General features: G+C 40.5%; 2 protein-coding genes across 2 annotated transcripts; both read right to left on the bottom strand.

The window, feature by feature from the left end:
• Positions 1-7,412: 7,412 nt before the first annotated feature.
• LOC127755662 (uncharacterized) lies at positions 7,413-8,519 on the bottom strand. The gene has a single exon (XM_052281350.1). It carries the CDS (start codon positions 8,487-8,489, stop codon positions 7,413-7,415), a length of 1,077 nt encoding a protein of 358 aa, XP_052137310.1. The 5' UTR covers positions 8,490-8,519.
• A 959-nt stretch (positions 8,520-9,478) lies between these two features.
• On the bottom strand, positions 9,479-10,796 carry LOC127755661 (glutathione S-transferase T3-like). Its single transcript, XM_052281349.1, has 3 exons — positions 10,726-10,796; positions 10,102-10,282; positions 9,479-10,015 (listed from the first exon to the last, which is right to left on the bottom strand). Exons 1-3 carry the CDS (start codon positions 10,794-10,796, stop codon positions 9,479-9,481), a joined length of 789 nt encoding a protein of 262 aa, XP_052137309.1.
• Positions 10,797-24,098: the final 13,302 nt, after the last annotated feature.

Below are 24,098 nucleotides of genomic sequence, written 5' to 3'. Positions count from 1 at the left end.
GATCTAGCAGTATGTTCTTGATCGTTTGGTTAATTGGAATGGTGGGATTCTAGTGCAAGAGATCTAGTTGCAGGTTTTGCAGCATTTCAGTGCTCGATGTTTTCCTGTTCATAAATTTGTATTGGGTGCAACTGTGCAAGTTTGGGGTTGCAATTTGCTTGGATTCTGATGTGATTTGAATAGTGAAGGGAAAAAATTAGTTCAACTTTATCTGAATGCTGCATTCGTTGCAACTTTTCCTAGTATACTGCCTGTTGTTTGGTTGATTAATTGCCCAACTCCCTGTTTGTGTTTGAATTCTTCTGCATTTGAACCATTTCATTTCAGAGATGTATGGCCCAGTATGTTCTGAGTTGTTTAGTTAAATTAAACCCAATTCCCTGCATGTGTTCTGCACTTCTACTCATGCTTTCTTCTGAATTATTCAGATGGTATCCTGCTGTGTTGTTTGCTTTACAAAATTTTTGTACATGTTCTGGATTCTTCTGTTTCTGCACATGTTCTGAATTCTTCTGTGCTGATTCAAATGAGTTAGCAGCAAGGCAATACTTGGCTCCTGTTGCTTTGAGAAATTATGGCTGTTGATTCACCTGCTGCTTTTCTTCTGTTTTGTGTTTCTGTTCCCTGTTAATTGCTGCACAATCGTCAATCCGTTTGAGTTGGCGTTGTTTCTTAACTTGGGAACAGGGGATTGCACAGCTACACAATTGTTAACCTGTTTGAATTGGCCTTTTTTTGAATTTGGGGACAGGGGATCAGTGGATCACACGGCTGCACAATTGTAAATCTATTTGAATTTTTGAATTTTGGGAACAGGGTACTGCACAGTTTCAGTCGACATGTACATTTAAAATCTCAGACTATGGCAAACTGAAGATAATTAGGCATGAATTCAGTCTAATGCGTGTCAGTAGTAGCAAAACTAAGGTCACTTCGGTGCAGAATACATGTTTATATTTCAGAAATGTAGATATCGTTTCAGGTTGTAAAAATATTTTGCACATATGCACAGTTGCTTATATTTCTGATATGTTTGTTCAGATTTGTTTGGTGGCATGCAGTTCCATTTTTTTACTTTTGCTTTTTTAGGTTTCAGTTTGTTTTGAAACATAGGTGCAGTATTTTTAAGTGCAGCAGTGTATTTGGGAGATTTAGCTTAAATGGGGTTTTTTGATGGATTGGAAAAAAAATGCTTTGCACAGCATGCTGTGTTTTCTGTTTTTGATATATATTTAGATAAATGCCTCTGTTCGGTGGATCTGAAATGTGTGGGACTGAAGGTTTTTGATGGTCTGTTCTAAATTATGAGAAGCATATTTTTTTGTTTTCAACATATGAGATATTAATCTACTGCATGTGTGTTCTTAATACCATTCATAGGTAGGCCAACAGTCACTATTAATTATCATCTACACAGAGCGTTATTTTTTTGTTGCACTATGCAAAATAAGTTCAATTATATTCCAGTTACATATAACTTACAACCTAGTTACAAACTAGTTACAGCCCAGTTACAGCCCAGTTACAACCCAGTTACAGTATGCCAATTTACAGTTTTGTGATATAGAATCATGTATTTTTCTGCTGTTAGATTTGAATTGAATTTTGTATTTTCCCTTATGCACATGTATATGTATACAAGTAGGACACAAAGAATTATTATATTTTGTAATAGTGCTTGACGATTTATTTTTACTTCTGTACAAACTTTGTACAAAACAGATTAAAATTCATAATTTTACATAAATATTTTTTTGTTTGACATGTACTGTTGTGAATTGGTCACCTGTGTTCCTTATTCTGTTTCACCTCCCATTTGCTCATAGTTCTCAGGAAATCTATTGCTCGTCATTATCATTGAGTTCTACAATGATAAAATATCAAGGAATTATAACAAATCTAAATACCATGTTACCTTATGTAAAGTTTTTTAACCAAAAAGATTATGTCATTTTTCACCTCAAATCTAGCTGGAGTATGTAAGATATCTCTGAACATGCCCAAATAATCTTGATCAACATTTATAGCACTTTTTGGAGTTTGCATTATTTCGTGCATCAACCCTGTGAAGGTACATTGTTGCCCCTGCAAGAATTTGTGCATTACAATCTAAACATGTTTTTTTTTGCATGCTGAGTAATTTGTGTAGATATTTTTCCAAAAATATGCCATGTGACTCACAATCCTTGTAGAATCTGACATCATTTGGTGCTCATCATACAACATGGTGTGCCCATAGAGTGTCATATTTCCTGCCCCTGCAAAATTAGCTCAGTTTATAATCTAGTTATATAACATTTACACCCTAGTTACAAGGCAGTTACAAGGTAGTTACATGGCAGTTACAGGGTAGTTACATGCCAGTTAAAGGGTAGTTACATAGCAGTTACAGGGTAGTTACATGAAAGTTATAGGGTAGTTACAGGGCATGCATTGGAATTGAGCATGAGCTCCTATGTCACTAGTCTTTTTTCATCTTGTTTGCTCAAGTTGTATGCAGCTTTTAGGCATTGTGTTGAAAGATGATTTTTTAGTGGTGCATGTATCATTGTGTAGAAAAGAAGCAAAAGCATCAGAGTGTGATAATCCAGTTATCCAGTTACATGAAGCAGTTACAAGAGTGTTTTGTATGATGCAAGAGCATTAAAACTACTAGACATGGGCTAGTTGCTAGCTAGGGTTAGTTTTGTTACCCAGGTAGCTTTGTAACTGCTTTTTTTGGGAGTTTATATCGTTCATATTTTATCATTTGCTAGATTAATTGTTGGACTGTTTTCTAAGCATACATGGTAGATGAAACCTGAATTAGCATTCTTCTGTCCATCTAAATGTGACTGATTTTTCGCCTGTGATGGTCAGATCTAAATGCTGAACAGAAGAAAAGGAGAAGATGGGGGTGAAGAGTTCTTGGGAAAAAAAACTGAAACTGCAACGCAATCTTAAAAGTATGTGAGAAATCCAACCTGGAGGAGCAGATGTCCAGTAGAGTTTCTTGCTCTTTGTAAATTTTAAAGCACTATATCACGTGCATTCTAGACACTTTTCTCCCATATTTTGTTTTGATCCCTTTGCTAATTACAATTAGGCCCTGTTTAGATTCCAACTTTTTTCTTCAAAGTTTCAACTTTCCGTCACATCGAACTTTCCTACACACACAAACTTTCAACTTTTCCATCATCATTCCAATTTCTTTAAACTTCCAATTTTAGTGTGGAACTAAACACATCCTTAATAACATTTTCAGTCTGTGTAACTGACAATCATTCTTCTCTCCCAATTAATTCCTAAAACAACAATCTGTCGTATGGTGGTTTTTTTTAGTGTTGTCGTTTTCTTAGTTTATTGGTACTTAGATTACTTTCATCACTTCAAGAAATAAAAAAAAGCTCTTATGCTCCAAATTTTTTTGAAAGAAATGAAAAAAATAACTGCCTTTTATGAATTACAAATCGTAGTGGATGTGCACAGATCCATAAAAGAACTCAGGTTTCAGAACCAACAGATGCAGGGTCAACATCATTTCAAGCTGTGTTTGCTCTCATCGTGCCACTCAAATATCCCAAATATACCCTTGATGGATACTGTGATCGATAACAAAGAGGAGGTGGCTGCTAGTTACATGGAGCGCCGTTCATTTTATTCCCGATGTCTCATATTCCCTCGTCTTCCACAAGCCTTTCTTTCTCTGGGTGCTCCTATTATTTTTTTCTTTGCATTTGCAGTTGAATTTGCAAAGTCTTCCACAAGTTCTGTCGTCCATTGGAGACAAGTATTGCTATTTGCTTCGGTCAATAAAAGGTACCTCCGGTACCAAATCGTTTCCCTAACAATACCCATCTTGCCCAGCTAGATTTAACGATTGGAAACAATTTAGTACCGTGAGGTACCGATACCTCGAGATACTTTTTGCTGGACTTAGTCATGTGTAGCTGTTCCGTTGATTATATATAGGCAGTTGCGTTTGTCACTTGCTTTTGGATATATATATATATTTTTGCTCAATGAAAGTGCAATATGTACAACAGCTATTTTCATATCCATTGGTTATATATATGAGCCAGGATGCGAGCGTTGCGGCGACGATGTTGCTCGAGGGGTGGCCGGAGTGGAGAGTGGGTGAATGGGCGGCTGTGGAGCGGATAACGGGAATGTTCGCAATCGACCTATGGGGCTGGCGAGGATTCTTCCCCAGACAGCTTCGAGGCTCTGATCATGCCTAACTCAGATTGTATTTCCTTGCTTAACTCAAACTGATTTCATCCTCCTTAAATTGCCAGGCTAGGTAGCTAACTTAAGGATAAAGCCGGTTAACTAACACAAATCAAGTCAATCTAACAAACTGATAACCAATTATTGAAAATAATATAATCCCTAACAATTTGGAAAGGATAACTTGATAGAGTCAAACGGAAGGTGCGCCACTTTTGTCGGACGCGTTGTGCACCGTCTATTGCCGACAACACCGTCACTGATAGACCCGTCGATGAATTTGTTTGTAAGAAATTAGCGACCTTTCATACACTTAATATAGTAGGTATCATTCGCGTACTTAATATAGTTCTCTCCCCATTGATACTGTTTTTATAATATGATACATCTGTAATAAAGAATTAAAGATCACCCTTCCATAGTTTCCACAGTTAATTACTTCCTCCGTTTTTATAAGTCGTTTTGATTTTGGTTAAAGTTAAACCACTCTAAGTTTGACCAAATTCAATTAAATCTATAATTGAATACATTTTTATAATATATTTGTCTTGGGTTAAAAATATTATTACTTTTTCTACAAACTTAGTCAAACTTAGAGCAGTTTGACTTTGACGAAAGTCAAAAACGACTAATAACCTGAAACAACATTTTCGCAGACGTGGGTTTTTTTTCCCACACAGACATGACCCTCGGAGCCAACTAGCCATCTACAAAAATGAAAAACAGGGTGGAGCTCGCCGTCCGCCTGCGAAAATCAATTATTCCAGGTGGACCACTTAAGAGGTCCGCTTGTAAAAATATCTTTATTTTTGCAGGCGTACCTTTTAAGTGGTCCGCCTAGAAAATTTGATTTTTACAGGCGGACCTCTTAAGTGGTCTGCCTGTAAAAATCATGGCAAAACAAAAAAACTAAGTCTCATCCTTATCCTTTCCACCACTCATTTCCCTCCCCCACCTCTCTCTCTCCCTCAACCTCCGCCACCTTATCCACTCCAGAAATCCTCCGCTGCCGGCTCCCCTCCTCCCTGCTTCTGCCGCTAGCTCCCTCCCCGCCGCCGGCTCAATCCTCGACGCGCAACAATGACAACGGCGCTGACGGCCGCGACGACGACGACAACCGTGATGCCTCGGGTGCCGCTGGCTCCCTTCCTCGATCCGCGACGACGATGGACCCAACTACCGCGACGACCCAGGCATGCGGATCCGCCGCCTGCTCCCCTCCTCGCAGCCTCTGACAATGGCTACCCTCCTCGATGACGACGACGAACGCGAAGCTGTGGATCCGCCACCAGCTCCCCTCCTCGACGTGCAACGACGACATCGACCGAGACGCCCCTGGTGCCGCTGGCTCCCCTCCTCAACGCGCGACGACGATGGCGCCGATGGTCGCAACGACGACGATGACCGCGACGCCCCGGGCGAGCGGATCCGCCGTCGGCTCGCTCCGGGCACGCGGATCCGCCGCTGGCCGGTCTTAGGGAGGGGAGGGGAGGCGTCGGCGATAAGGAGGAGAGGTGGCGGCTCGGCTCATCCCTCTCTCGGCTATGACCGACGGCGCCGACGACGACTGCCGCGACCACGACATGACGACGTCACGCGACAACGACGATTGTCGCGACCATGACTGATGGCGCTGACGCCTGTGGGGGCGGCGGTGCATGGAAAGGGAGGCCGGCAGCGACTGTGCGTCTTTTTTTTTATTTGCTGATTTGTTTTGTAGGTAGGTGAATCTACTGCCTGCGAAGATGATTTTCGCCCGTGGGCGAAAATCATCTATTTTTGTAGGCCTTTACGTATAGGCGGTCTTTTCCCCTGCCTGCGAAAATTGTTTTGACCGCTTGAAAAAACTATTTTTCTAGTAGTGGTAGTTCTATTCATAGACATGGATGTGTTCTTACCTTTAAGTTCCCAATCTCTCTCTCGTTTTCCGACGCACGCTTTTCAAACTGCTAAATGTTGCTTTTTTTGCAAAAAGTTTTTATACGAAAGTTGCTTAAAAAAATCAAATTAATCTATTTTCGAAAAAATAGCTAATACTTAATTAATCATGTATTAATATGTGCTCCGTTTTGCGTGTCGGGAGGAGGGGTTCCTTGGGGGGCAGTCAAACTAAGCTTCAGTTTCTCCGTAGCCTCTAATGGAATTGTTATATGAATCAGCAACGGTACTACTTATTAATTAGTTTTCGTTAGAGCAAGGTCAATGGAGCGCCCACTGCCATCTCCAATTTTCTGTCCAGCTCAGGAAGAGCTAGCATATAGCTTATCAAGTATAATAGATTAGCTGTAAAATGTCAGAGATTAATACATTGAACTATTTAATGCATGCATGCCAATAGCAGTTGTTGGGATCAGTCCTGACATCCATATTTGTGGCCATTTTATTGCACCACATATACACAATCACATCAGAGCTAGTTAAATAGAGGATTAATAATCCAAACAGTGAAACAGTTACGATGATTCACAAATCTTCTGGCAACATGCCATCAAACAAAAGGACCACAGAAACTAGATAAAGTTCTTGGTCTGATTAGACACTAGTAAGCCACACAAGGCAACTTTTTAGGGATAACAAACTAACAGTTAACAAAAACATAGATATAAACTAAGATAGTTCTTGATCTCCATGGACCATCATCAGCCATCTTGATTTGTTGCCACCAGCCTGTAGTGGAGAGATGGAGCAGAATATAAATTATGCTATCAGCAGAACAATCAAAGTACAAATGCAATATTAATGCCAGAAATCTAACTACTTAGTGATGGTCAAATTTCTGCCAATTAAAGTAAACTTTTCCTAAAACTAGAAAATTAGGTGTGTCTCATTCCAGTAAATTTTCTTGAAAGATTGTCACAGCCCCTACACTATAGTTACATGGATTCACGAATCATATTTTTGAACTGAGATGTAAAAAAAGATCAATGATGAAGCTAGCAGTTCATGTATACAACATATATAGCATATGGAGGAACAAAATCGGTTCATGTACACAAAAATTCCGATGTTCATTACAGCTGAAAGTACTCACACGATAAATATACCATATGATGGAAATATACCTGTAAGAGGTGTGTTGCAGAGGTGCAACACAGTAGACATCAAAGCTTAATTGTTCCTGAAATAAAACATATAGAAGGGTAAATTAAAAGGCTCTATATATGACAAAAAGGGGAAATTATATGCTAATTACCCTACCATGGTTATGCACGCTGCGTATCCCGGAACCGGTTCCAAATATGCTCAATTAAATCAGTTTTAAGCTGGGTATGCATCGAACGAGCACGAATAGCAAATTTCCTACTTAGCACATCACGAAAACATGGGTTACCATCACTGGTTACTTCTGGAGGCAGTACTATTGATGTCCTAGGAATTCTATTGAGGTCTAGGTCACATATTGCATCCTCACCCTCGTCTTCAACAATCATATTGTGGAGAATCACGCAAGCTAGCATAATATTTCCAACACTCTTTCTCTTCCATTTCTTTGCCGGACGACGTACAATGTTGAAACGAGCTTGCAATACCCCAAAAGCCCGCTCCACATCTTTCCTCGCCCCCTCTTGATGTTCAGCATATAACTTATGCTTCTCTATTTGTGGAAGTGGTATAGTCTTCTGGAATACAGCCCATTCAGGGTATATACCATCAGCTAGGTAATACCCATGGTTGTACTCTTCCCCGTTGACATAATAATGGACCCGAGGAGCCTCACCTCTTACTGTGTCAAGGAAAAGAGGGGACTGATTCAGCACGTTGATGTCGTTGTTAGAACCAGCGACACCAAAGAAGACATGCCAAATCCATAGGTCGTGTGAAGCAACTGCTTCGAGGATAATTGTTGGGACTTTGTAATCACTACGGGTGAATTGACCCCTCCAAGCCCTCGGACAACTTTCCCACCTCCAGTGCATACAATCAATACTACCTAGCATGCCCGGAAACCCACGAGACTCGTTAACATGTAATATATGCTCTACATCCTCCCTTGTGCGGCGTCTCAAGTACGTCCCACCAAAGACCTCAATCACCCCTCGTGAAAACATTTCTAAGCATTCTAAGGCTGTGCTCTTGCCAATTTTTAAATATTCATCTAGTGCATCAGCAGGTGTGCTATATGCTAACATACGAAGTGTTGCTGTGCACTTTTGAAGTGGAGAGAGGCCGGTGCGGCCAGAGCAATCTCCCCTTTGAGTAAAGTACGGTGACCACTGACCTAAGGCTTCAACAATACGTAAAAAGAGTGGCTCATGCATGCGTAACCTTGTGCGAAACATCCGCTCTGGGTACAACGGATGTTCTGCAAAATAATCAGCCACCAAACGGCTGTGGGCATCTACATGATCCCTATGAATTGTCTTCCTTGTTCCACCTTGGCGCTTCGAACGCCCAGCTCCAAACCTACCCTTCATCTTCTCTATGATTCGAGAAGCAAATGAGTCTAGTACATTCTACTCAGAAATGTACTTGTCTAGAACTTAGATGGGTCTAGGTCATCTGAGTTGGAGGATGAATAGGAGGATGAGTCCAACATGGTTGGACGAGGAGGAGGAGGAGGAGGAGGAGGATGGATTGGGTTGGCAGTTTCAAGTTATGAGAGGTAATATATAGATGCTGCAAAGGACTAGCTATAATAACCATACAAATTTTAATATGGCTGGACTATGACTGCATTTTAATTAGGACCAGCTGAAAAATTTAATATGTCTGGACTATGACTGCATTTTAATTAGGACCAGCTGCAACAACCATGGAAATTTAATATGGGTTGACAATTGACTGCAATTTAATTTGGACCAGCTATAATAATCATGAAAATTTGGGTTGACTGCATGGTTATTTGGACTAATGGCAGTTAATCAGCACAAAATATGAGACTATATGCATGATTATTTGGACTGACAGCTATTAATTACCACAAAACAGGGACTGGTTGCATGGTTGTTTGGAACTATAGCTATAAATACAGTACAATAGTTTGACTACTGCTCAAAATAAACGTAGATATATGCATGTTTTACTACTGCAAAGAACTTGATGATACATACCTCACTGGTTTTTTGTAAATATATCTTCTCTCATGCATTTCAACATTGCAACAAGCTGAGACCTTACATCATCAGGCATATATCTTGTGTCTTTGTTCAGTAACTCTCTATATGCTGCAATCATAGCGGTCTGGCGACCAACCTTCTTCGCTTCAAGATTATCACTAGCAACACGTCGTTGGGTCTCCAACAATTCACTTTGCTGCTCCTTGGCTGCTTCATGTGCATCCATAAAACTTGCGGATGTCATCTTCTAGCTCAGCAGTACAATCTTGAACCTTGCCTTTTCCTTTGCCTATACGCTGCGCCTTAGCTGCCTTGACTCCCATTGGATGTGGGATCTCCTCGTCATCAAGGGGGATAGCATCAGCATAATCTCGCTTCCTTTTGTTCGACTTGTCAAGCTGATCCAAATATGCATGCCATTTAGGTTGGGTTTTTTGTTCATTCCAACACTGAGTAACCAAGAATGGCCCATCCTTGAAGTCATTCTCATATATTTTCTGTGCCTTGGCCATGAGATCAACATTATACTCCCCACTAGCATATAATGAATTAGCTTCCTTCCAAGAGCAACAAAAATTCCCAACTTTTTTCTTGATCTTACTAAAATGGTCCTTAACTTGCTTAACTTGCCTAAACAGGCTTGACGGAGTAGTGCTATTGTAAGCAGTAGCAACATCAGCGCAATATTTATCATTCTTTTTGAAATTCGATTCTATCGGATCATTTGAGTTGTTTAACCAAGCACTGACCTACAATTTCCAAATATTTTACTATTGTTAAATTGCAAGTATTATGAATGCCACTACCAAATAAATAACTCGCGTAGGACACTTACCAGCCTCAAGTCTTCTTCAGTTGACCAGCCTAGGCGCTTCTCGGTCCTAGTGTCATTTCCATTATTGCCATTCTCAACATTAATTGGCTGCAACTGACACTCTTCAGTCACATGGTGCATAGGGTTCGTGGTGTTTTTGATAAAATCAACCAAACCACCGAGCGGGCGAGATTCTAGTCCCCTATATAAAAATCATGAACATGGAAATCTTGATCAAGTTATGTCCCATATATAAAAAGGAATGAACAAGCCAATCTTGATCAATGCAAGGCCTAACCCAATATTACCCCAGTATAATGGTTACCACCACTGCATAAATACATGGTTACCACCACTGCTAATTACCCTAGCATCATTACCCTACATGTAACATTGGACTCTTGTTTGTACTTAGCTAAATTACTGCATAAATACATGCTACAAATCATTGCAGACCAAATTACATGGGCCAAGTTACTACGGTAACCTGATTATCAGAACAAAATCACCTTTTTTTCCCTAAACAAATCATTGCACTAGCGCTGTTATGGATCAAAACAATAACGACCATGGAACTCTGAATATTAGACAGGGAAACAGAAGCATATCAAAATCAGAACTGATAAAGCCAAATAATAAATGTACCATTGTTCCAAATCAATTTGGACGTCCGTCTTGGCATCAGTAGGAGGACGATATGCAGATGAACCCGCCATGGCTTGTGACGGGGAACAAAGGACCTCCATATGGATACGGTGCTGCCGGCGGGATATGAACACCGGGAGGACCAGACGAGCTTGCAGATGAGTTTGCAGTGGCGCAAGGGGGTGGCGCAACCTCTCTCTTCGTCCGACAAGACATGGTGGAAGGGAACTAGGGTTTTGGTGCGGTAGAACTGTGGAAGAGGACAGGGGTGGCGGCCGTTGATCTATCCACCGGGGAGATAGATTTTAGGGGCGATTTTGGGGCTTTGGCATCGTTCTACCTGCCGGCAAAATAGATTTCGCGCGCGTGGGAGAAGTTATAGGATTGGGAGAGAAGAAAAAGGAGTGGGGGATAGGGAATACCGCGCGGGAAGGAGATCGATCGATGCGGTGGGTGGGAGATCTGTCCATCGATTTGGTGGGAGGGGGATCGATGCGCTAGGAAGGAGAAATCGATGCGCTAGCCTCCTTTCTTGCGCTCGTGCCAAGAGGGAGAGGGAGATCGATCTCATGGCAAAGAGAGAGGGGATCGCGTGGCAGAGACAAAGGAGAAAGGGGATCGGATCGGCGGCCTGGGAGCGATGCGCACGGGATCGTTTTTTCTTTTCGTGGGCCCCACAACCCGCGTTTTCTAGCGCCTGCCTCGGCTGCAAGCGGGCGCTACGCCCCTAGAAAATACGTTATAGTTTGGCGATAATTTAGTCGCCTGCTCTTCTCTTTCCCCTCAATCATTACCCTTTCACGTAGGAATAATGTGACCTGACAATTATTGGAGTCGATGAGTCAGCCTATTGTACCTGCTCTTATAGCTACTAATCTAATGAGCGAGTGTTGTTGTACGATCGACTTTGATGGCTGGTTTAGCAGAAGTTTATTATCTTCCTACCTCCTCATTGGTAATCTTATATACTTATACAATTGATTCCTACTAACTTTAATACCTAACAACCTCTTAGTGAGCCACGTCACCTGTTTTAATGGTTGCCATCGGATAGCAGATCAATGGCTCAAGGCACCTCTTAGTTTTCCTACCTCAGCACATGCCAGTGATGAATCACAGAAGCCCACTAACCTTGAAACATTCGATGGCTCTCGTTAATGCTGAATCAACCTAAACTTATGTGACAACACGCTGCAGAGAGCCTTTCATCTTTCACATGCATGCATGCACTAAATTTTCTTCCGTAACTAACAAAGTAAGGTGGACAGTCATTCTCCAATTTTCTGAGATGGCCATCACAGATTCATGGGTTGGAATGTTGGATCAATATGCATGATTTGCAAACGGATTGCATCAGTTCCCGTCATGCGAATGAATAACATATGACATTCTATATTCTGTACCGGTTTTGTTTCTTAATTAGTATGATTGTTCATTCTAATTTTATATATCCAATTGCTCTTAAATTTTTATAGCAACGCGCGGAGTAACGTTTTATTCCCCAACCATTATTTACTCATCGCATATAGCAAACCATTCAGATCGCACCATCACAGTGTTATTGGGTTCTAGCATGCCACGTGATCACATATGCTCCCATCTAGAGTTAGAAATTTCGGATCCCTCCGATATAATATTATTTCAGCTGAAATTTTTCAATTTTTCATGAACTTTGGTAATATTTGTTTAAAATTTCGAAAATTTTGGAATTTCGGTATATCGGTGACCTCCGATTAAATTGGCTAAACTGAAAAAGTAAACCCTGCTCCCATCGATGCAGCAACTATTTCATTTCTGGTGGCTCTTTCATTCTATCCTTTATATACCTAAAACAAACAAAATGGAGATAATTTGAACGATATATGCAACCTTTTTAAATTAGAAACTTAGCCCTCAAATAATCCAATCTGAAATTCGCTTCTATGGAGATTTGAACTCAGTACCTTAGGTGCTACTTAGTTAACTGTAACCACTAGGATACATACCCTTTCACATATATAAAGTACATATACATATTAAATATTCTTTTGCATGCAAAATCTTAAGAATAAACTAATGCCATGTTTTTTGTGAGAAAGGCTGGCACTAGAGCATATTTACCAACAATAAACTCCCAGTGCCTCCTAGTCGTATGTTTGGTGTACCGGGTTGCATTTGTCAATACATACAGTACTATGAAATTCCTATTCTAACGTCCAACTCTCAAAGAGATATTGTTCATGAGCTAGGAAGTATGTTTGTAGAAACAGGTATCTGTTGTAGGCCTCCGGGACACAAAGAAATGAACGTGTCTGTCTCTATATATGTAGGAGGGAGGGGGGGGGGGGGGGTGGTGGGGTAGTAATTGATTTCAATATTTCTATGTTTTAGATCTGTCTCTATTATTGGTAATTTATATGTTTTAGATTTAGTGAGGCGCAAGTACAGTATAACTCTATATAAGTTTTATATGTAATCGTTTGGTAGTTTGAGACTTTACCTCTTGTGGACAACCATATGCAGAATAAGGCCATTTCCAACCTAATGACTAGGATAGTGTCCATAGCATTAAATAAGTTGCCACCTAGGATGAAAAATGATGTGGCAAATGAATAAATGAGGAAAGAGAAGGAAACCATGTCTTGCATGAGACATGGTTTCTACACAACATTCAAGACATCATGTGAGATAGCATTAAATTGAAGTATGGAATAGTGGTGTTTGCATTGGAAGAGTAATGTCTAGTACTAGTTTCTTGATGATGTGGAGTTTATGGAAACTATGTCTAGTGTCATGAGTTGGGAATGGCATAAGAGTAACTACAATTAGCTAAGAGAGTAATAATTATAGAATCAGGATAGTTGGTCTTTATGCATATGTTAATTGCAATAAATTTCTTGTGGTGGTACTTGCCACCCGAGTTAAAGTGCTGACTCAACATGAATGCTCGTATAATATTTTGTCAGTGGAGCAAGAGGAATCCATCGATAGCGAGATAGCTGTAAAATCAAAGGTGTTTTTGATTATTATTCTGTGATGAACAATTGGGCATTGGAGATTATTGGTTTTGCTATTTGGAATTTATTCACGAAGGGTTTTGGAGATGATTGGATTCATAGGTGATCGCAGGATTCATTATTTCATGTGACCGGTCAGACCGGGCTGTGTATGCCGGTCAGACCGGCGCGTATTGCGCGGTCAGACCGGCACAGCCCGTGGTCTGACCGGCCGACGCTGTGTCGGTTTCGGTTTCGGGTTGTTTGTTTGGATATCTGTGATTGTTTCATGATTGTGGCTTCTAGATGGATACTATACATATGTAATAATGTTGTTTGCTACTAATGAGTAAAGTTGGAGATAGCTTGGTCTCAGAATATGGTTTCTTTGTTTATTTCATGTGTAGGTGACTCGATGCCTCGGGAGAGTATTTGCGGTGATGGACTGGGAGTCGGCTTGGGGATAAGACGACGTCTGTGATGGTCAGAGATCATGCGGGATACTTAGGCTAGAGTTGATGCACGTGGTTGATGGAGATTCCATATGGCATACAATGGAGGTATTGTGTGCGTATGGGATGTGGAGTCGAATTTGAAAGGAGTCCAAATTTGGTACGATTGGTTATGTAAAGTTCCTTTCTTGTACTAGAGGGTTTTCCTAAGGTGTTTAGGACTCTTAGTATGAGTTTGGTTCATGGTTTTAGGCTGCCTACCTCGGGTATAAATAGAGGGGGAGCGTGAGGCTTCCCGGTATCGCTTTTGAGAGCAATTGAGTTGAGTTTTGAGTTAGGGTTTCGAGTTTAGTCGAAATTTTTGTAAGGAGTGATGTTGGTGCACTTTGTAAACACAGAAAGAATCAAGAAAGTCGTCATTCACTTTAAGAGTTCTTCGATTTGTGTTTACCGGGTTTCGGCGGTTTAACCGGCGATATACCGGCGGTCTGACCGACGGCAAGCGGCGGTTAGACCGACGGCATATGCGCGGTCAACGGTCGGCACAGGCAGGCGGCGGCAAGCGACTTCGGCGGTTCGACCGATCGATCTACATCGGTCAGACCGACGTTCATCAGGCGGTCAGACCGGCGCAATACCTTTGGTCAGACCGCGATCCATCGACTCGGAGGGTAAATTTTATTTCCGCTAAAAGTTTTCAGTTTTTGGATATACCAACCATTCACCCCTCCTCTAGTTGGCTTATTTCTTGTGTTTCGGTCCTACAAGTGGTATCAGAGCCTTGTTTTCTTCTTTGGATTTTTATCGATCTAGAGTTTTTGCCATGTCTACTCCTGTTAGGTTTTCAACTAAGCCTCATGTTTTCGATGGAACGGATTTTTCTCATTGGTGTAGTAGGATGCAATCTTACATTATGGCTGAAGATTATGATATTTGGAGAAAAGTTTATCATCCTTATGTGATTCCTGAAGTTATTAATACTGCTGCTACAAAAACTGAGTTTGAACAAAATTGCAAACCTTGCAATATTCTTTTGAGTGGGATTTCTCGTTCGGATTATGATCGTGTTGCGCATTTTCAAACTGCTCATGAGATTTGGAATGCTTTGAGTAACTTTCATCAAGGAACAAATAACATTAAAGAACTTCGTTGTGATATTTTCAAAAAGGAGTACATTAAATTTGAGATGAAACCTGGAGAGGCTTTGGATGACTATCTTTCTAGGTTTAATAAAATTTTAAGTGATCTTAGATCTGTTGATTCTTCTTATGATGCTAACTATCCACAATCTGAGATTTCTCGTCACTTTTTGAATGGTCTTGACATGTCTATTTGGGAGATGAAAGTTACATCTATTCAGGAGTCTGTTAACATGTCTACTTTGACTTTAGATTCGCTTTACACAAAATTGAAAACACATGAGATGAACGTTCTTTCTCGTAAAGTTGATTCTAAGTCGAGTGCTTTGGTTTCTTCTTCTTTTTGTTTGGATGTTGATGCTTCTTCATCTAAGTCTTCTATTCTTGCTATTTTTAATGCCACATCCAATGATCAACTCGAACAAATCGAGGAGGAGGATTTGGCTTTGGTTGCTAACGGAATTGCTCGAGCTATGAATAATGCCAGGAGCAGAAAAAGAGGTGGTCCAAATCGTTGCTTTGAATGTGGTTCAATTGATCATTTTCGTTCGCATTGTCCTAAGCTTGGGAGAGGCAAAAGAGAAGACAAAGATGGTGAGAAGACCAACGACAACAAGACGAAGGATACATACAAAGGAAGGAAGATCAAGGAGAATCTCAAAAAGGCTTTTGATCAAGTCTGCACCGCGTTCGAGCCACTAAGCGACGTAGATGGTGATAGTGGAGATGAAGCTAAGGAAAAGAACATCTGCGGTGTTTGCTTCACGGCACGTGGTGAATCGGATTCAGAGTGTGAGGACAATGAGGCTTTGGTGGCAAGGAAGGAGAACGTGTGGATCGTGGATTCCGGTTGTTCGCGGCACATGACCGGTGATAAAAATTGGTTCTCCTCTCTCAAGAAGGCATCCAAGACTGAATCGATTATCTTTGGTGATGCTTCTACAAGTGCCGTTCTAGCTACAGGTTTGGTTAAGGTAAATGAAAATTTTGAATTGAAGAATGTAGCTTTGGTTGAGGACTTAAAGTACAATTTGCTTTCGTTTTCACAAATTGTTGATGAAGATTTTGAGGTTCATTGTAAGATTTTGAGGTTCATTGAAAGTTTTGATTCTAGTGGTGATTTTGTGATGAATATTTCTCGCTATGGAAGAGTGTTTAAAGCTGATTTTGATAATCCTGTATCACCTGTGATAACATGTTTGGTTGCTAAGTTTGATAAAGATGTGATGTTTTGGCATCGTAGACTTGGACATGTTGGTTTTGATCATCTCACTAGATTAAGTGGTTTGGATCTTATTCATGGTTTGCCTAAACTTAAGAAAGATCTTGATTTGGTTTGTACACCGTGTCGTCATGCTAAGATGGTTGCTTCTTCACATGCTTCTATTGTTTCTGTGATGACGAATGCACCGGGACAGCTATTACACATGGACACTGTTGGTCCAGCTAGAGTGCAATCTGTTGGAGGAAAGTGGTATGTGTTAGTTATTGTTGATGATTTTTCTCGATATTCTTGGGTTTTCTTTTTGGCAACTAAGGATGAAGCTTTTCAACACTTTCGTGATTTGTTTCTTCGATTGGATCTTGAATTTCCTGGTTCTTTGAAATGAATTCAAAGTGATAATGGTGGTGAGATTAAAAATGCTTCTTTTGAACAATTTTGCAATGAAAGAGGTCTTGAACATGAATTTTCTTCTCCTCGTGTTCCTCAACAAAACGGTGTTGTTGAAAGGAAAATCCGTGTTTTGGTTGAGATGGCTAGAACGATGTTGGATGAATATAAAACTCCTAGAAAATTTTGGGCTGAGGGGATTAACACTGCTTGTTATATTTCAAATCGGGTTTTCTTGAGATCAAAACTTGGAAGAACTTCTTATGAACTTCGATTTGGACATCAACCCAAGGTTTCACATTTGCGTGTTTTTGATTGCAAGTGCTTTGTCTTGAAATCTGGAAATTTAGATAAGTTTGAGGCACGTTCTACTGATGGATTGTTTCTTGGTTACCCCGCACACACTCATAGTTATCGTGTACTTATTTTGGAGACTATCAAAATCGTTAAGACTTGCGAAGTTTCTTTTGATGACGCTAGACCAGGTACTAGACCTGATATTGCAGGTACACTGTCACAGGTTCAGGGGGAGGACGGTTGTATTTTTGAAGACGAGAGCGACGACAACGACGACGACGAGGTCGGCTTGGCCGGTCAGACCGGGCGGTAGGCCGGTCAGACCGCCGGCACACCTCCGGTCAGACCGGCACAGGAGGTGCGGTCAGACCGGCCAGGGTCGTCGGCTAAGGGTTTTGTTGATGCTGTTCGAGATGGTCCTTCGGAAACTAGAACTTCGACCAGTACTACTACAGAGCGTGGATCAACTTTAGAAGTCGCGGCTACTTTGCACATTCAACGACGACATCCGCCGGAACAAATTATTGGTAATATATGTGAGCGAACTACAAGGTCTAAGGTGACGACTCATGATGTTTGTGCAAATTCTGCATTTGTTGCTTCTTTTGAACCTAAAGATGTGTCACATGCATTAACTGATGAATCGTGGATTAACGCCATGCATGAAGAACTTGAAAATTTTGAGAGAAACAAAGTTTGAACTTTAGTTGAACCACGTTCTAGACATAATATTATTGGAACCAAGTGGGTTTTCAAAAATAAACAAAATGAGGATGGTTTGATTGTGAGAAATAAAGCTAGACTTGTTGCTCAAGGTTTTACTCAGGTGGAGGGTTTGGATTTTGATGAACTTTTGCTCCTGTTGCTAGAATTGAAGCAATTAGACTTTTGTTGGTTTTTGCTGATTCAAAAGGTTTTAAATTGTATCAAATGCATGTGAAAAGTGCTTTTCTAAATGGTTTTATACAAGAGGAAGTTTATATCAAACAACCACTAGGTTTTGAACATCCTGATTTTCCCAACCATGTTTTTAAATTGTCTAAAGCTTTGTATGGCTTGAAACAAGCTCCTAGGGCATGGTATAATTGGCTTAAGAACTTTTTGCTTGCAAAAGGTTTTACAATGGGAAAGGTTGACAAAACGCTTTTTGTTCTTAAGCTTGGTGATAATCAACTTTTTATTCAGATTTATGTGGATGATATCATCTTTGGTTGTAGATTTTGCTGAGACTATGCGCAGGGAATTTGAGATGAGCATGATGGGGAGTTATCATACTTTTTGGGATTGCAAATTAAGCAAACACCTCAAGGTACTTTTGTGCAACAAACGAAGCACACGAAGGATCTTTTGAGACGGTTCAAGATGGAGAATGGCAAGCCAATTTCAATACCAGTTGGTTCTACAGCTGTGTTGGATCCTGATGAAGATGGTGAAGCTGTTGATCAAAAGGAGTATAGAAGTATGATTGGATCTTTGTTGTATCTAACTGTTTCTATGCCAGACATACTATTCGCTGTGTGTTTGTGTGCACGCTTTCAAGCTTCTTCTCGTGCTTCACATCGTCAAGTGGTCAAGCGAATAATGAGGTATTTGAATCATACACTTGAGTTTGGAATTTGGTATTCTATTCCATCTTCTATATGCTTAAGTGGATATTCCGATGCTGATTTTGGAGGTTGTACAATTGATAGGAAAAGTACTAGTGGACCATGTCATTTTCTTGTTACATCTTTGATTGCATGGTCTTCTAGGAAACAATCTAGTGTTGCTTAATCAACTGCTGAATCTGAATATGTTGCTATCGACGTTTGATGTCGCGATTCCGGTATTTGCATAGTATGGGGATCGTTGGTACTAGGATATGCTCCCAAAGTCGAAGTCGAGAATTTGTTGTCGGGAAATCCATCTCTTGAAACCATCTCGTTGAAACCTTTAAACACCAAAATCCCCCTACCTGGCACGTCACTGTCGACGTTTGATGTCGCGATTCCGGTATTTGCATAGTATGGGGATCATTGGTACTAGGATATGCGTGAGACTGAGGTAAAAGAGACGGAGACAAGGATTTTTATACAGGTTCGGGCGCCTGAATTGTCAGGTAATAACCCTACATCCTGTTGGCCAAAGCCGGTATTGCTCTTATTCACCATAATCACACCAGTACAATATTTGGGGTAGCCTATCTAACTGTTATCGACATGGCAGTCTGAAGTTCTGACTCGTAGTCGACAACAGGGTAGTCTTCCTACTCGAATCCGTGTCCGGCGAGATCAAAGATAGCGCTAGATCCCTACGGCCGGCCTCTATAGGTACCGGATAGGGCCGATCCAGGCATATCTTTGATGTCGATATCCGATGTTTTGTCTTGGCGTATGTAGGCTTGTATGTTGATCTTCTGTCTTGATCTATTGTTCCGTCTATGTTGATTGTCGTCTATGGTGGGTGTGTGTATTCCACCTCTCCTCCTAGGGGGCCTTGTATTTATACCCATAGGTATCCCCTTATCCAAGTAGAACCAAGGAAACCAATATCGATACAATCCGAGTAGTCCTTGTCGTTTCCATTTAGAACTCTGGTTGTCTTTCCTTATCCGGAACTCCTCCTATATCCGAAGGTTGTTTCCGTATAGGACATGGTATGTGGTGGGTCCTGCCGAAATTTAGTCAACTACTATTAGGTATGTGGTATCCATAACCCTGACAGTTGCTGCTGCTAGTTGTTGTTCACAGATTCTTTGGCTTTTATCTACTTTGAAAGATTATGGTCTTACTGTTGAGAAAGTACCTCTCTTTTGTGATAATAGTAGTGCTATTAACATTGCTAAGAATCATGTTCAACACTCACGCACAAAGCACATTGATATTCGTTTTCACTTTTTGAGGGATTATGTTGAGAAAGGAGATATTGAATTGCAGTTTTTGGACACAAAATTGCAACTTGCTGATATTTTCACTAAACCTTTGGATTCTAATCGATTTGCTTTTCTTCGTGGAGAATTGGGAATAATCCATCCTTTTGGCATGGTTTGAGGGGCAGTTTGTACCTTTTGGTTTTATCAAGCAAAAATATGACAATAAGAAAAATTGAGAAAATAGAGCTTTGTTTATACATATGGTATTTTCTTGTGCATGCTAGCAATTTTTTGAAGGTTTATTTGTCTCTAGCATAGCTTGTATGTATTCTAGTCTTTTCATGAGATTTAGATTTTGCTTTTAAGGGAGATGATGCATGATACTTAAATTCTATACTTGAATTAAGAAAATATGCAATGTTGATGCTAGCATATGGTTTGATTTATAAATGCTTTATATATGTGCTTTATTGACTTGTTATTCCTCAAATAGCTTTAATTGCTCATTGTGAAAAAGAGAATAAAAAATAAGAAAAAAATGAATACCGAATCCTTGGAAACAGTCTTGACGACAAGGACGTATTCGATGTGAGCAAAATAATGGGTGCCGAATCCCTGGAAACAGTCTTGACGACAGGGACGTACCCGGAATAAAAGAAAAATATGAGCAAAAAGGCTCTAGAAAAGAAAAAGTTAAAAAATTCTCTTGGTTATTTTGTGCTCAAGGTTATTTGAGAAAGAGTGATAAATGCAATAGGTATATGTGTTTAGTGTTTATTCTTCAACCTATGTACTTGTTAAGATATTGCATTATAAATTGTATGAAATCATGAATTTTGATTGTTGATTCAAGCTTAATTGTAAAATCTTTGGTTCATGGTTATACTTTAATGCATGACTGTTATATTATAGATGGGTTCATCTTCTTTTTATTGCAACACATGACATTATATGCGATATGTATGCTAAGCTCTTAAATATTAATGAACATAATTCTTATGCTTGATGAATCATTTTTAAAAGGGGGAGAAGTAATGTGAACATTTTTGATTTTTGGGAGAGACCGGCGTGTATCGCGCAGTCAGACCGGCGCAGCCCGCGGTCTAACCGACCGACGCTGTGTCGGTTTCGGTTTCGGGTTGTTTGTTTGGATATCCGTGATTGTTTCATGATTGTGGCTTCTAGATGGATACTATACGTATGTAATAATGTTGTTTGCTACTAATGAGTCAAGTTGGATATAGCTTGGTCTCGGAATATGGTTTCTTTGTTTATTTCATGTGTAGGTGACTCGATGCCTCGGGAGAGTGTTTGCGGTGATGGACCGAGAGTCGGCTTGGGGATAAGACGACGTCCGTGGTGGTCAGGGATCATGCGGGATACTTAGGCTAGAGTTGATGCATGTGGTTGATGGAGATTCCATATGGAATACGATGGAGGTATTGTGTGCGTATGGGATGCGGAGTCGAATTTGGAAGGAGTCCAAATTTGGTACGATTGGTTATGTAAAGTTTCTTTCTTGTACTAGAGGGATTCCTAAGGTGTTTAGGACTCTTAGTATGAGTTTGGTTCGTGGCTTTAGGCTGCCTACCTCGGGTATAAATAGGGGGGAGCGTGAGACTTCCCGGTATCGCTTTTGAGAGCAATTGAGTTGAGTTTTGAGTTAGGGTTTTGAGTTTAGTCAAAATTTTTGTAAGGAGTGTTGTTGGTGCACTTTGTAAACACAGAGAGAATTAATAAAGTCGCAATCCACTTTAAGAGTTCTTCGATCTATGTTTATTGAGTTTGGGCGGTCTAACCGGCGATATACTGGCGGTTAGACCAGCGGAAAGCGGCGGTCAGACCGACGGCATACGGGCGGTCAGACCGGCGGCGCAGGCAGGCAGCGGCAAGCGACTTCGGCGGTTCGAACGATCGATCTACATCGGTCAAACCGACGTTCATCAGGCGGTCAGACCGGCGCAATACCTTCGGTCAGACCGCGATCCATCGACTTTGAGGGTAACTTTTATTTCCGCTAAAAGTTTTCGGTTTTTGGGTATACCAACCATTCACCCCCCCTTTGGTTGGCTTAGTTCTTGTGTTTCGGTCCTACAATAGCTACGGTGACTTGGTCAATCTCAAGATATACCGACACAGTTTCTCGCTGAGGTGCTTATAGAGGTAGGATGTGTGTGTATACCTTTACTAGGGTGATTGTGCATGTGTGTATACGAGCTTATTCGTTTGTACTATGTTTTTAAAATAACTCTTAAATTCAATTAAAATTAATAGAAAAAACTAACTGCCATGAATTTGATTCTCTGTTTTACTAAAATGTGTCGTGTTAGAGACAAAGCAAGGGATAGTACAGTTGCACTAGCATTTTTTTCCCACTCTGGTTAAATCATGCAAACACTTCACTTCCAGCTAGAACAAAACCGTAGATGAACTCAGGTTTCAGAGTCAGCCCATGTAGTGTAACAACAGTACGATGTTCAGTTTAATATTCTAGATTTTTCTATGGACGGCCTACACTGCTCAAACCTCCTGCCGGTATTCTCCGCCCTTTCTCCACCATTAGATCTCTGACACATTCTTGATCGATGATGGCGTTTCATGGGTTCTGTGCTATACATTGATCTTCAGATGGCTGCTAGTTCTGCAGAGCAAGCTCTGCTCATTTCACTCCTGATGTCTCATATTCCCTCCTGCCACTTTTCAAGCCACCTTCCTTTTTCTTGTCTTTCTTTTCTTTGGGATTTCGCAATGCCTTTCGCTGGTTTTGTTTTCTGAAGACAAACACTGCTATATATGAAGTGTAGGGCTAATGACTGCTCTGTATACTGTGGTACAAAACACTGTTTACAGGAGTGCTTGTTGACGTATCATATGATCGGGGTCACAAATGTCACTTCATGTTACTATATGAATCGAAATTCTTATCCTAATGCTTTCTCTAAAAAAAAATTGTGAGATAGGGATAAGTGCCTTTGTAGAAACAGCTATCCGAAGGCAGAAAGAAATAATCATTGCATTTGTGCTCTGATGTGATCAATTTCAATATTATCTCATGTTGATTAATTTCAGCTGTGGCCCAATGCAAGCCGATTCTCTGGGAGCTGATCGGGAGGACGAGTTAGTCTAGCAGGAGTTTGTTAGAGATGCAAATAAGTCGCGAATCAGTTGATCGTAACCGAGTCGAGCGCTAGGAGTGGCGTGCGTGTGTGCGTGGAGTTCAGAAAAAGCGGATCGTGGGATGGCGCGATTTTAGCCTCGGATTCCAAATTTGTTTGTTGAGTATAAGTAGTTGTCTTAGCTCTTTATTTCAGTTGTAAGGTTTACATTCAGTTAAATGAGAAAAACCCCAGAAAATTGCCCCATACATTCTCGCAAGAATTCTTTCTCTGAAACTTCTCCTCTGCTCTGTTTGCTGCTCTGTTCGTTGTTGCCGCTGCAGTTCGTGCCGTGCCGAACGTGAACAGTCTGCCCGCAAGGTGTTTGATCGGAGTATTTTTGCTACCGCCAACATCTCATGCCAATGCCTAATAAATGCTAAGTTGTATCCTTTAGTTAGTTCTCTATGGAGGTGCAAGTACAGTGTTGTTGAGAATTAATGTAAACCTTTGGTGGTTTCGGACTTTAGCTCCTGCGGACGACCATATGCAAAATGGGAGTACCTATCATGGTTATTGAAGAGAGAAAATATAGATTCAGGTACTCAGGCTAACTTGTCTTAATGAATGCACTCTATGCTTGTGTATTTAATTTCCCTTTCACTGACTCTATAATTCCATCAGTTTGTTGATATCATATATTTACCTATTTCATCATACTGTTTTGCTAATCAACCCCTAATAGTGAACTAATAAAGATTTAGTAATAAATGGAGCCATAAATAAAATTGAAACTATTCCAATTGACAGTTCTGCCAATCTCGATATACTCCTTTGAATTCCGAATGCCAATTGTTTTGAAGTTTCTCTCTTTGTAAACTATTATATAGGATGGATGTTTTATACTCCGGGAATATGTACTCCCTCTTATCTATTGGATACTCCATTAGTG

The sequence above is a fragment of the Oryza glaberrima genome, chromosome 11 (genome assembly GCF_000147395.1).
Source record: "Oryza glaberrima chromosome 11, OglaRS2, whole genome shotgun sequence".
Classification (NCBI taxonomy): Eukaryota; Viridiplantae; Streptophyta; class Magnoliopsida; order Poales; family Poaceae; genus Oryza; species Oryza glaberrima.
The sequence above is the reverse complement of the archived record's forward strand: the minus strand, read 5'-3'. Positions and strand labels throughout refer to the sequence as shown.

What these genes read in the sequence shown, in the direction of transcription:
- LOC127755662 (XM_052281350.1), bottom strand. Translation starts at nt 8,489, where the DNA reads ATGTTTCGCACAAGGTTACGCATGCATGAGCCACTCTTTTTACGTATT.
- LOC127755661 (XM_052281349.1), bottom strand. Translation starts at nt 10,796, where the DNA reads ATGGCGGGTTCATCTGCATATCGTCCTCCTACTGATGCCAAGACGGAC. An exon ending in CAAATTGATTTGGAACAATG is followed by an intron (nt 10,283 to 10,725) that starts GTACATTTATTA and finishes ATTTTTATATAG; the next exon opens with GGGACTAGAATCTCGCCCGC. An exon ending in CTGAAGAAGACTTGAGGCTG is followed by an intron (nt 10,016 to 10,101) that starts GTAAGTGTCCTA and finishes TGGAAATTGTAG; the next exon opens with GTCAGTGCTTGGTTAAACAA.